This window comes from Etheostoma cragini, chromosome 2 (genome assembly GCF_013103735.1).
Source record: "Etheostoma cragini isolate CJK2018 chromosome 2, CSU_Ecrag_1.0, whole genome shotgun sequence".
In the NCBI taxonomy this organism is placed as follows: Eukaryota; Metazoa; Chordata; class Actinopteri; order Perciformes; family Percidae; genus Etheostoma; species Etheostoma cragini.
Genome location: NC_048408.1, coordinates 23,268,851 through 23,282,291, shown reverse-complemented (window position 1 = coordinate 23,282,291; position 13,441 = coordinate 23,268,851). Strand labels below are relative to the sequence as shown.

General features: G+C 40.9%; 2 protein-coding genes across 4 annotated transcripts in view; one reads left to right on the top strand and one right to left on the bottom strand.

The window, feature by feature from the left end:
- tmc6b (transmembrane channel-like 6b) overlaps positions 1 to 9,190 on the top strand; it is a 13,854-nt gene extending 4,664 nt beyond the window's left edge. For all 3 annotated transcript variants that reach the window (XM_034895169.1, XM_034895188.1, XM_034895179.1), the window contains exons 3-21: positions 488 to 618; positions 1,123 to 1,290; positions 2,699 to 2,854; positions 2,958 to 3,066; positions 3,161 to 3,242; positions 3,676 to 3,933; positions 4,668 to 4,882; positions 5,020 to 5,164; positions 5,375 to 5,530; positions 6,040 to 6,218; positions 6,318 to 6,408; positions 6,569 to 6,666; positions 6,842 to 6,937; positions 7,038 to 7,113; positions 7,600 to 7,733; positions 8,066 to 8,242; positions 8,480 to 8,558; positions 8,678 to 8,764; positions 8,871 to 9,190. In XM_034895169.1, coding sequence (XP_034751060.1) covers positions 488 to 618; positions 1,123 to 1,290; positions 2,699 to 2,854; positions 2,958 to 3,066; positions 3,161 to 3,242; positions 3,676 to 3,933; positions 4,668 to 4,882; positions 5,020 to 5,164; positions 5,375 to 5,530; positions 6,040 to 6,218; positions 6,318 to 6,408; positions 6,569 to 6,666; positions 6,842 to 6,937; positions 7,038 to 7,113; positions 7,600 to 7,733; positions 8,066 to 8,242; positions 8,480 to 8,558; positions 8,678 to 8,764; positions 8,871 to 8,885 — 2,452 coding nt within the window. In that variant the 3' untranslated portion in view covers positions 8,886 to 9,190. The remainder of the gene's footprint in view (positions 1 to 487; positions 619 to 1,122; positions 1,291 to 2,698; positions 2,855 to 2,957; positions 3,067 to 3,160; positions 3,243 to 3,675; positions 3,934 to 4,667; positions 4,883 to 5,019; positions 5,165 to 5,374; positions 5,531 to 6,039; positions 6,219 to 6,317; positions 6,409 to 6,568; positions 6,667 to 6,841; positions 6,938 to 7,037; positions 7,114 to 7,599; positions 7,734 to 8,065; positions 8,243 to 8,479; positions 8,559 to 8,677; positions 8,765 to 8,870) is intronic.
- Positions 9,191 to 10,530: 1,340 nt separating this feature from the next.
- LOC117951832 (palmitoleoyl-protein carboxylesterase notum1a-like) overlaps positions 10,531 to 13,441 on the bottom strand; it is an 8,783-nt gene continuing 5,872 nt past the window's right edge. The window contains exons 7-11 of the mRNA XM_034883781.1: positions 13,064 to 13,255; positions 12,843 to 12,940; positions 12,584 to 12,731; positions 12,426 to 12,473; positions 10,531 to 11,131 (exon numbers count right to left, since the gene is read on the bottom strand). Of these exons, the coding sequence (XP_034739672.1) occupies positions 10,795 to 11,131; positions 12,426 to 12,473; positions 12,584 to 12,731; positions 12,843 to 12,940; positions 13,064 to 13,255 (823 nt within the window). The 3' untranslated portion in view covers positions 10,531 to 10,794. The remainder of the gene's footprint in view (positions 11,132 to 12,425; positions 12,474 to 12,583; positions 12,732 to 12,842; positions 12,941 to 13,063; positions 13,256 to 13,441) is intronic.

Below are 13,441 nucleotides of genomic sequence, written 5' to 3'. Positions count from 1 at the left end.
GTGTGTGTGTGTGTGTGTGTGTGTGTGTGTAAGTGAATGTTTGCATTTGAAAACGGGACAGGCCTGATTGGCTTCTGTCTGGCCATCTTCTTGTGCTATCTGTGTAAAAGTACTAAGTCTATGGGAACTGGACTTGCTGTAATTTCTTCAGTTTTTTTCCCTCTTGCTTTGCTGGACAATCAGTCCAGCTTTGACAGAGTATCTAGATAGTGCAAACAAATAAGGTAGTCTGGGATGTATTGCCTACCAATGAATGAAAATGACTTTGGAGTTTGGTTGCAGTTTTCATACGTATTCCATGAGAATACTTATGGCTGAGTCAGAAGGTTATTGTTTTATCTGTGGTGCTGTCAGTGGCCAACAGTATTCAGAGCACTCTGGATCTGTATAAAAGTGTGTCTTTGAATATAGCCTGTGTTTCTGAGCTTGCATTGCCCTCTTTTCTGTCTTTGTATCTGTACTTAATGCCCATGTGTCCCTCTGTCAGGAGCCCAGCAGACGAGGAAGGGGTTCATGACTCGTTCAGCTTGCTGATAGCCGAGCAGAGTCAGGATGGAGGACTGTCTGATGCCTTCGAGCTGCAGCAGCTGCAGATACAACTGGACGAGGAGGATCGGGGTACTCTGTTTGAGAGCGAAAAGATGCATGTCTGCATGCATAGTGCTGAATTTGTACAAATATTTGTTCTAGATGTGTGTTGGTTGGTTTTACACAGTAAAAATCAAACCAGCAAACAACAGACAACGTGAAAAAAGTACTGAATGAATGTAAAGTGGCATTAAATAAAAGGTGTTGTAAAGTAAAGTGGGGTGACCATAGTGCAAAAAATATTGCATGTGAGTAAGTAAGTGACGTGAAATTAAATTGAATAACATGTAATTAAATAATATAGCAAAAGTAAGTAACCATAATATAGATTATATTGAAGTGTTTCCATATTATAAATAATATTGAAAAAGTAAGTACTCGTAGTGGTAAAATATAAATACAGATAATAAAAAAATACATAGAGCCATAGTGCGTATATTGATATTGTAAGATGGCTTAATGTCATTTTCTGATCTTAAAAGCTACAAAGCAGTAGCAATCTTTTCATATGTATTCTCTCTTCTAATCCCACAGACAATGTAGCCTACATGTCCAGCCCTGGACATGAGTTTAGGGATAGGAGGCAGATGCGAAGGGACCAGGAATGGCAAGATAATGAAGGACAGGCGGACCCTCTCATGGGTGAACGTTGGTCCTCGGCAACCATGAAGGTCCTGTCCTCCATGCCCAGTCGCACAATCGGTGAGTCCTGCAGAAGGCCAGTGTACTTCAGGCCAAATACTGATGCAGATAGTTTAGTGATAGATTTGGTGGCACTGTGGACTGCTGCTGTTTGCCATCTCAGAGTAATTCAACATTAAAAGCTAAATGGGATTCCCTGGCTGTTGTGGCAGACACTCTCTGCAGGGGTGCAGAAATATTTATGCAACTGTGTTGTTTTTTTGTGATATGTGTTAGGGACATACTAAGCTTATAAGTGAATACCCGAGAAAAGGATTTGTTTGGATGTTTTGTTTTTAAATCCTTTAGAAATTTTGCTAGTCCCACTGGGAAAATGAGAGTACATACTGTTTATGGCTTTACAGACAAAAAAGGATAACAATTTGCTAATTGACAAACACAAAATATTAATAATGTTTGGGCAAAATATTTCTTTCAACTAACTGCTTGGCTCTGTGCCACAGCCTTATAGTGATAGGCTACAGAAGAGTTGTCCTGCTGTTTTTCAATTGTAATATTTGAACATCACTAAAAGACCTCAAGCTCCTCTGAGGGTTAAGCCAACTTTTACCACCCTTGGTTTGTTCTAACCAATTCGAAGCCCAGTAAATAATGTTGAGTTGCTGAGAACAAGGAGACTCATCATTGTTCCTGAAAAATTTGCGTTTTGGGTTTCAGCGCACAGGAAACACTGTACTGTATGTACATTGAGATTTGCTCTTGTTGAAAGTGCCTTACAGTACAACACTAAACCAACAAAGCATGGGTTGGTTAGTGGAGCCTGAACACTTGATGCTGCACATGTTGAGCTACAGCATAAAAGATGAAAACAGACTGTTTCTGTTGAGCAGAGTTTCATGGGGAAGCAGTCATCTTCCTGTCAACAACTGTGGCAGATCAGGTGCCTCAGCTTGTTGTTGAAAAGGACTCGATAGCCAATTTCCTTAGCTTTGCCACTGCCACATGATAAATTTGCTGGTTTGAACATTGCACGGAGAGATAACTGTTTATCTTTCACTACTTCCTCTCTACATGTTATACTCTCTTTTAAAATCAGTTGTGCTGTTTGGCATCTTCCATTGGTTCTTATACACAATACATTGAATTGTAATATCCCTGCTGTTTTCTTGTTTTTTTATGGGTATTTCAAAAATGTACCTGAAGTTTGGTGTAATGTCAAGCCTTGTGCCAAAGAACAATTAATCTGTGCTTGGGACAACACTGTTGCTTAAGGGTTGTCCATGAGGTCCCCTCAGCCTTCATTTAAAACTATGAAACTATGTTAAGAATATAGATAGAGATGACCAATCCTGAAACCACTGTCTTGATGCAACAGAAGGTTGTGGAATTTAGTGTTGGCATATCTCCTTTGAGGTAGTAAATGCTGCTCAGCCCGTCTCTGAACAGTCTGATCCTCTTTTTCTGTCAGGTCGCAGCAGGGGAGCCATCATCTCTCAGTACTACAACAGGACCATGCAGCTTCGGAGACGCCGGCAGAGCACACCCGCCATCCGTGACTTCTCTCGCTCTGCCAGACCGAGCATACGAGGCTACGGCATAGAGGTCGACAGTACCGACGCAGAGGGTGGGAAAAACCCTGACATGCATTGAGAAGACACTAGAATAAAAACGTATCTGCGCTTGACAAGTTTATAATGTAAATACTGCTGCACCTGTGTGTTTTATAGTGAGTAAGAGGGATCGTTTGGTGAACAACCTGCAGAACCTCTCAGTGAGTGACAGAGTGAGGATGCTCCGAGGGATGCCTCTCAGCGTGGCTGAGAAGAGTGAACTCAGGTAGATGTGGTCCGGGTTCTCTTTATTCCTATCTAGATTGTTGTCTTTTTTTATGTATCAGTCTGAATTTCTGCATGTGTCTCTCTGTCTTCAGGAGTTTAGCTTTACAAAAGGAAAAACAAACTTCTGGCAGTCAGATCCCATGTTGCAGTCAACTCAAATATTACATCATCATTGTGAGTCACTTACACAACCACTTCCTGTATTTTTCTTTTACCTTTAACAGAGTATCTAGACACAACACCAGTTTTATTTTTAGTTACCTCGTTGTAAATGATTCTCCCCTCAAGGTCCATTTAATATAAAGTATTGCCTGTAGATGTTATAAATGCAGTGTAATCACTCTGTTGCCTAAGCATTTATGGCTTTAATGGTTTGAGTCACAGATTTCAGACTCTAAATGACAAACCCATGCTCCTGTGTACACTTTGCCTGAAATTGTACTGCTACATTGTGAGTCATTTCCAGTACAGCAAGGATATGTTTCTGTGTCACTATTTTTTTTTTCTTAAATACTGATACACAATGCAATAAGAAAATAAGTGATTGTTGATTTAGACATTACAGGGATTTTCTCCCCCCTTGTTCTCCCACACTTTCTCCTTCCAGGGTGCAAGGCAGAGTTGGTACAGCTGGCTGAACTTCCTGCACTCCCTCCAGCTGTGGCAAGTGGCGCTCAAGAGAGTGAGCGGTCGTTTTGGCACTGGTGTCCTCTCATACTTCCTGTTCCTTAAGACCCTGCTCTTCTTTAACTTCTTCCTGTTCCTGGTGACGGGTGCGTTCATGGTGCTGCCTCAGGCAGTGCACCCTCCAGTGCTGCCTGCGGGGCGAAGCTCCTTCTCTGGACTGGAGCTCCTCACTGGAGCGGTAAGCTCTGTACTTATTGCAACTTGAAACTTAACTTGAAACCTCCAGGTCACCAACACTGAGAAGAAACTCTATAGTGAAGTAGGAGACATCTTGTGTCAGTTAAACTTTTGAAATTAAAAATATTTGCATGTCAATATTAATGTTTTAATGAGGTAGGAGTAGAACTAGTAAAGCAGCATTGTTTAACATTGGATTATATTGCAGTTTGGCGTCCCTACAGTTTCACAGTACAGTTCATCTCTACGAGCATTTGTTATGATGACATGAGTACATTACTTAGGATTAAAAAGTTGAGTTGACAACTTTGCTAACACAGCCACACTCTTCTTCTCTCTTCTTGGCTCTTCTTTTCTGCAATGATGTTTGTAGAGACTGCTGAATTCCTTCTCCCGGCGGTCCAAAACCAGAAAACATTTTCTCCATAAAATATGTTAGTTGCGTAAAGCATTACAGTACAACTCCCAGGAGAACGTAGCCGCACAAAGTTACATAGTTTGAGAACAGGCGTTTGGGGCACACATTCAATAATGTAGCATTAACAAGAATTTTGAAGCTGTTATTGTAAGGTAAAATAGTTACATAACGTTGCTTTAAATGTCTAGGGGGAACCTTTAAGTTTCAAAGTATGTGATCCAAGTAAATAATCATATTCTCTTTGTGGGTTTTGACCCAAACAAAGTTATGCAACAAAATTGCTTAAATCACTGTTTCTCTATCTCCTTTTGTCTCAGGGCTATTTCTCAGACACAGTGATGTACTATGGATACTACTGTAATTACACACTGCGTAAGAGCTGCAGGGATGATGGTGGAGTGCAGAATGCCTCTTTTTCCAATCAAACCAGGCTGGACTGTGTGTCGAAGCACCTCTCTTATAACATGCCACTGGCATACTTTTTTACCATAGGAGTGGCTTTCTTCATCACATGTATCATTCTTGTGTACAGGTACGGTGTTGTTTCTTTATGTATTTATTTTAACGAAGACAGAAATGCACATTTAACCACAAAAATAACTGACATAACTAGTTTTAAATGGAATAATAGTATTTCATGAAGCATGTTAATGTGCAATGTCCCAACAGCATGTCAAAGTCGTTTGGTCAAAGCTTCCGAATCGATAAATCTCACAGTATTTTAGCCATGAAGGTTCTCTGCTCCTGGGACTTCAAGGTCATCAAGAAAACTTCTGTCAAACTCATGTCTGAGAATATCAGCACCCAGCTCAAGGTAAAGGCACGCACACACGCAAACGCACGCACGCACACACACACACACACACACACACACACACGTCTCCTACTCCGTCAAGTAATTGCTAGACAGGAATGCCATGATCTGATACATTCTTTCCCTTCTTTATCTCTGTTTTCTTTATAATGTTCTCTCTCTCTCTCTCTCTCTCTCTCTGTCCTGCCTGTCCCGCCTCTCTCTCACCAGGAGTTGCTAGCAGAGGTGGATCCAAAGCACGTCAAGAACACAGCGTGCCAGAAGCTGTGGAGACTGATGGTTCACGGCCTGGCATGGACTATCTGCATAGCGAGCACCACAGCCTGTGTGCTTGCTATTTACTACTTCTCTGATTACATGCACGAGGTGAGGCGAGGTGGTTTCAGGGTCCAAAGTCAACATCTCCTAAGGATCCAAATGTTTGTTGCGGTTTGCTGAATGTTGTTGTCCTTTGTTACACAGTGTTTGGTTTTTCTCTTTTGTAAAACAGCCATTTATACATACAGTATGTTGATGCTGGCCACCATACTTTCTGTCAGAAAGGTCCAAGCAAATCAATGTTACTAAGATTCTAAGATCCTTTTTTGGGGCATTTTAAGGTCTTTATTCGGTAGCTGGGTTGGCTCAGTTGGTAGAGCAGGCGCACATATACTATACATAGAGTTTTATGCTTCAACGCAGAGGTCCAGGGTTCAAGTCCAACTTGTGATCATTTCTTGCTTGTCTTCTCCCTTTCTCTCCCCTTTCTCACCCAGCTGTCTTTTACAACTATATAAAGTTAAAGAAGTAATTTCTGACAGCTGGAAGATGACATTACAACCAGCAGTAACTTTATGGAACACATCATCTAGCCCCTTGTTCTCTTTCCCCAACAGAACCTCCAGCAAACTTCTCGTAGTGCCGACAAGAACCCGTTGTTAAATGAGGCTAGCCTGCTGGCTCTCCCCGTGGTGGTGTCCCTCATCAACCTGCTGCTGCCAGGCCTGTTCAATCTTGCAGCCTGGATGGAGGACTATGAGTCGCCTTCCGTACGCACATATGTCGCCATCTGCAGGTAGAAAGAGCAGAAGAAGAAACAGATGTCACAGTTTAAGAGAGTGCAGAACTGATGTGTTTCAGTTGGTTACATGTTGTTTGCTGTCTGCGTTTTTAGAAACTTGATGTTGAAAGTAAGCGTTCTTGGACTCCTGTGCTACCACTGGCTCGGTCGGGTGGCTGCTAACCCTAAAAGTATTGGACTGACGGTAACATCATTTTCACCCTCATACTACCAGAGCACACACCTTTATAATGTCTAAGCTGTGTTAAGGAATGTAAATAATCATAATCACTTGAGTTTCTGTTGCTCAGTGCTATGTCTGTAACGGCTGACTCTGTGCTCTGTTTCCAAACTACTCTCACCAGTGCTGGGAGAGTTTTGTTGGCCAGGAGCTTTATCGTTTCCTACTTATGGACTTCATCTTCACTCTACTGGACACCTTGTTTGGAGAATTTCTTTGGAGGTTGGTCATTCATAAAACATGAAAAGTGTAATGTATTTCTTTCTCTTTTGTTTTTTAAAGTAATAGGAAAATGTACCACCAGATAAAAGTCATGTTTGCTTTTTTCTAGCAGAACTTACATTGAGTTTCTAAATATGTGAGGTTATAAACTCACTTCTTCTGCTGTTCTCTACAGGTTGTTTTCTGAGAAGGTGCTGAAGAGGAGGAGGAAACCAGTATTTGATATCGCCAGGAACGTCCTTGATCTTATCTACGGGCAGACGTTGGCCTGGTACTAAACTCGCTGTTAAGATGTACACACAGTTATGTTCAGTAAAGTCAAGCAATTCCTGGGTAATGGCAATAAACTTTGTGTTGTTTTATCTTTTCAGGTTGGGTGTTCTCTTCACTCCTCTCCTGCCTATAGTGCAGATTCTCAAACTCTTGCTGCTCTTTTACATTAAAAAGGTACTTGCATGGAAATGCTTAATATAAAAGTTTAAACTGAAATAATGAAACACAAATGAACTTTTAATTTCCCATGCTTTTTGAACTTATCCTCTGTAGTTGTGTGTGCCTTCAGAAACTCCCAACCTATTAGACAGCTTACTTTTTTTTTTGGTCCCTTTTTTACCCTGGATCCATTCTGTCTGTAAATAGTGTCAGTATCATAACCATATAGTATATGTCATATACACTGTGTAATATGTGTTTCCTAGTCAGATGGTATAATATCTTTTTAATGTGACAGTTGTTAAAGCTCTGATGTCATGTCTGCTAAATGCGTGCTCATGTTGACTTTCTATCTTGAGCATGAAAGTTAATCTGAGACCTTGACACCAGTAGTTTGACTTTTGAAGAAAATGGTGAACTCAGTGGACCCCTAGTTTTGTGAGATTTATGATTTTTGAGGTGGTGACCTTCGACCCCAGCCTGTGTTTTCTCTCTTAACAGAGCAGCGTAATGATGAACTGTCAGGCCCCCAGGAAGCCGTACAGAGTCAGCCAGATGACCACCGTCTTCATCACTCTCCTCTGCTTCCCCTCCTTCCTCGGTGCCTCTGTGTGTGTCACCATCACCATGTGGAGGTATGCACACAAAACATTTTGGGGCTGTTAACCCCTTCGAAAAAATCAATTTAAAAAACAAGTTACCTTACATGGAATCAGTTTGACAAGTGTTAACTGGCAACATAGTGTCAAGCAGAGGTACTGTTGCTATAGATACCTGTAGTTGAATATACTTTGCACATTGATTTAGATCATGGGTTAAACTATTTAAGAGAGATATGTCTGCTGTCCTGTTATTAGATTTATTCAGACACTTGCCACATGTTCACCTCAGAGAAAAGGTCAAATCCTGTATGTGTTCTGTGTGACACATACAGATGTCAGTCTCAACATTTGTCTTCTGTCCTCAGCATCACGCCCTCGTCATCGTGCGGTCCGTTCCGAGAGCTCAAAACAATGTTCCAGGCGGGGAAACGGTGGGTGGAAGAACTAGAAAAAGATAATCCCAACCTGTCCGTGCTGGCCAGGGCTCATTCCTACCTGGTGGAAAACCCTTTCTTCTTGTTTGTGGGAGCAGGCATCTTCTTGTGAGTACAGACACACACACACACACACACACACACACACACACACTCTCTCTTTCTCTCAGGAACTGGAAGCTGCAGCAGGTTGGTCCTGCATTAAGGCAGATCAGAGAGTCAGTGTGTGCTGTTATCTGTCATTAGGCAAGCAGCAGTACACTATCATACTGCATTAATAATGAGATCAGTGTTGTCTAGTCACGTGCTGGTTGTACCTGATGCCCTCTGTCCTTTCTCCGTCAGGATTGTCATCTATTTCCACAGTCAGGTGGTGGACGGTCAAAGGAAGATCATTAGCTTACTTCAGGAGCAGATTGAAAATGTAAGACATCACCTACATATTTTATATACAGCTCTGTGTGTATGAAGATAACTATAAAACAAAGTGAAAAGAATGTTCTTAATTAATAATAGTTCTTAATTTATGATCAATCTGCACAGGAGGGGGAGGATAAGAAGTTTCTGATCACGCGCCTCCAGTCTATCCACGAGCAAAAACGAACTCCCGCTCGAAGACTCAGAAGTCAGGTTAGTATTGTAAAAGCTGTTTTTATCTAAAGCTAAAACAATTTCTATAACCTGGCCTCCTCTTTCCTCCTAATGAGTTTTTGTTTTTGTTTTGTTTTTCGTTTAGGACTCCGGCTGTTGAGATCCGAACATCCTTTAGACAAGCCTCCTCAATTCTCTGAGCACTGAGGTTTGAATAAATTTTAAACCAGACTGGATATAACTGGACTAATGGACTAAACAGGGAAGGACAACTGTGTGTGTGTGTATATATAACTGTATATATGACCAAATTGAATCATGTATCATGCATTTTAATTTTGGCCAGTATTTTAATGGCTGGAGCGTTCGTCGAGAGTCAACACAAACCAAGTGGAAATATCAGGTGAAACAAAGCTGCTTTATACAGTGCTGTTTATAGATTAAGATCCCTGAACTCAAACTTTAGTATAAGTTAACTGTTAGACGGTCAGAATAATCGGAGAAATCTTGAAGCTGATGTTAATCAGTTTCCACGGATTTTGGTCATCTCTCGTAAAAGCACTTTCCTATTAACTGTGAACATGTGAACAAATAGATTTTATTATTTCTGGTGCAAAGAAACTGTATGTAGTCTACAGTGTTTTTTTTAAATATTTTTATCAGTGTGCATGAATGTTGTATAGTAGGTAAACTTTGGATGTTGTGGGTGTGAGTATGATAATACTGGAAATTACTTTTTGTTTTTCCATGTTCATATCCATATATCCTCTGTATTGTCATACTGGAGCAATTAAATTATGTTTTATCATATCTGCTTGTATTCATATTTATTAATACTTATATAAGGTGTGGGCACTACAGCACAAGAAGATAAATATTACAAACTCAACAAGCTGAACAATAATATGGATATCAATAGTACTATTTACATTTATAGTACTTATGTACTTTATATCACATAGTATAGCAAATATTTTGTTCACAAACATGCAAAGAAAAACATAAAATGTATTGACACTTACAGTAGCTGACTGTATCCGACTATAAGACATATACAAGATACTTTCAGTAGAAAAATAAATATACAAGCAATTTTATGTACTCTGATGACAAAGTAATAATCTGAATCTTTGTACCTTTTTACTAGTAAATATTACCCATTAAATTATAATTTTTCCAAAATAAGAAAAAGCAGCATATTCGGTGGGGGGTAGAAACAGCAGCAAAATATACGGATCTCTGAATTTGATGGTTAGAGTTGACAGAAGAGAGCACCAAGTTTCACAAAACAAACTGGGAGGTGTCATCAAACTATTTAGACTACCTCCATGACAATCTCAACTGCACGTACATATAGTACGTACATATTTATGTATGTGTGTGTATGTATGTAAATAATATATAGTATACACACACGCTGTACCCACTTTGCATTGTATTTGTGTACACCTCACAATAATAGCATGTCCACAGTATATACAGTATCTGTCTATATGTTAAAGGTGCCCTGCAAAACCGTTTTTACTTGCATTTTCAAAAAATGTGTTAGGTACATTTGTGTTTGTGTTATGTCGTGAATGTGAAAATGAACGCCTACCTCCTCTGTCAGCTCTAGCCACTGAAAAGAAATATGTGGAGAAATGGTCAGTCTGACATCATGTTACCTAAGCTCATTACTATTCATGAGCTTGACCAGTTGTGCTGGGTAAAGGATACTAATGGTCAGGCTGTCATTGGCTAGCTGTCAGCCAATCAGAGTCAAGCAGCTTATCTCGTTGAATATTAATGAGAACTGGCACAAATTGAGCTGAAACGTTCTGGTTTGATTGTATTTCACTCAATATCTTCAAAACTTCTCAGCCACTTTTTTTTTTTAAAGATGAGTCTTGTTTGTTATTGATGGAAGACATTGATGTTTGGAAGTATTCACAGTTTTCTCATTGGAGTTCTGTTTTTGTGTTTTCCTGTCGTCTTCCATCGATGTTCAACATCTTCTTATCTCTTTAGAACAGCTTACTGACACTACGCTAAAATTGCTGTGTTTAAAAAATAAAATACAAAAAAGCCACTCAGCTCCCGTTATTGAGCATGCCCAGTAGTTTCCTGGGGTCCATACCCTGTTGCTGGGCCATCTTCTGCACATCAAAGCCCATGTGCTTCAGGAACTGGATTACACTCATCTCCTGTCCCGTCAGCTGGTCCCGAATAGTCGGGCAGGAGGGATTACAGTGTGGCCATGGGCAGCTGTCAATCAAATGTAAAGGGCAACCTCTTATAGGCTGGGTCTTGTGCTTTTGGTGGTTGTGGTTGCTGCTGTTGATTTGGTTGTTGGCTTGGAGACTGCGGTCCCAGCAGTGGAGGGCTCTGGGCAGAGAGGTGCCTTTCACCTGAATGTCCATCCAGTAGCTGCAGCGACAAGAAGACACATAGAAGAATCATATTTGGTACTACAATGTAAAATTTACAATCTGTATACTTGCATGCAACCTTTTGCAATATGACAATTTATTTTATTTTTTTGTATTATAAGACTGATTGATCAATATTTGAGTCTCAAAAGTCTAATATTTATTTATTTACTGTAGATAAAAAAGTTGAATATGGATCCTCCCTTTTTTATTGAATAAATATTGACTGGGACAGTATACAGTTGAAAGATAGTAATAAAATTAGTGCTCTCCAGTGGACAAACTGTAACATTGTTTCTAATGTATCTCAAAAGAGTTCTTTAGCAATTTGTAGTTATTTATTTGCCAACATATACGCTATACAGATATATCTATTATGAGCTCACATTGGTCCAGCCAGTTGATCGGTCTAGCTCTATTTGTATTGGACTATTAAGCAAGCTGCAAGTTCCCGGGAAGAACTGCTTTATGTTAATATTAACATTAACAGGATGCTTTCATCACTGTGTTAAAATACCTTGTTAGGTATTTAATTCTTCTAAAATCAGACTTTCTGTTATTTTTATGTATTTTGTATGAATAGTTCATTTAAAAGTATACAATTAAGGTAGAGCAAAGGTTACAGTACCTTACTAATAGTAGACATTTAATTAAAGGTCCCATGGCATGAAAATTTCCCTTTGTGAGGTCTTTTAACATTAATATGAGTTCCCCCAGCCTGCATATGGTCCCCCAGTGGCTAGAAATGGTGAAAGGTGTAAACCGAGCCCTGGGTATCCTGCTCTGCCTTTGAGAAAATTAAAGCTCAGATGGGCCGATCTGAAATCTGGCTCCTTATTGGTTACCTCCCCTTTCTCTGCTTTGCCCGCCCAAAGAATTTGGCCCGCCCATGAGAGAGAGAGAGAGAGATATACCATTGCTTGAAAACGAGCAGTGGCAATTGGTCAAGGCCACACCCCCACCCTCCTCCTCAATAGCTACAGACACAGAAATGGCACTTCCTAAGGAAAGCTGATTATGGGACTGGCTCTAGTGCCTGCACCAAGGCTGAATTTCCACAAAGAGACTTCAGATATGGTATCAGGGGACCACTAAGGTCTTTGTAAAAGCATCCAAAGAGCACCATGTCATGGGACCTTTAAGTATATTCCAATGACAATAAATGTGACTGTATGTACTTGTGCAGTCCTATTACATGTTGAGTACTGAGTTACTGTGTCTTTGTATTGATTGCTAATGGAGATAACCTTTAGGATTCCAGTTTTTTAAGTTAGAAAGTTCTATTTACTTACGTTCTAGTAATGAGCTCATGTGACAGACAGGCCGGAGCAAACATCGCCCTGCCGTTCAAAAACAAAGAGTCGGATAGTCAACAAAACTGTCTTGCTGTACAGTATCTTGTGTGTGTGTGTGTGTGTGTTTGTATGTTTTAATTTGTTTGCAGTCTTACGGTACTTCACGTAGCGTACTCCTCAGCTCCTGTCCCAGGCTCTGTATGTATGTCCACTGGCCCTCGTGGACAGGCTGCCCGGTCAGGTGGATGTTGTCGGCCGTCAGCTGGGCCTCGTCAAACAGCCATTGCACCACAAACACCGGGCCTGGACAGGAGAGAGGATGAACTGCAGGTCAGACTTTAAGTGACACCCCAGCCTCTGTCTTTATCATCTACGTCTGCCGTGTGGAGGGGCTTAGGGTGTTTTGTTACTCACTTTTTAACGTGGGGAAGATTTTATATCCAAAGAAACAGTTCCACTCTTCTCCCACATGAGCCTGTCTGCAGCGCTCTGGCACCAGACCGTTCCAGTACCTGCCAAGTATAACAAGTTCACAAAATCTGTACTGCTTATAAACCTTCCTTCTTAATCCCCCCCCACCATCAGTCCACCAGTCTATCCTTTAACAAAATCTTAATACTATCCACCTGTCCTACCTGATACCTCTCTTTATGGCCTCAGTAGGGGCACAGCTGATGGTGTCCAGGCAGTCTGTTAGTTTGTATTGTTTGTTGTCCAGGAACCATCCGGAGTCAGCCAGGCCCCTGACCTGCACCCCTCGGTGGCCCTGCGACTCCAGCTGCTCTGCAACATGGTCCACGTTCAGCAGGACACCTGTACCGCCCGCACTGGTGACAGGAAGAGTGGGATCAGAGGGTGCAACCGAGTGATTATCAGTGGTGAAACACACACACACACGCACACACTCACGTACAGTGGTGTGAAAAAGTGTTTGCCCCTCATTTCCTGTTCCTTTGCATGTTTGTCACACTTAAGTGTTTTGGAACATCAAACCAATTTAAACAATAGTCAAG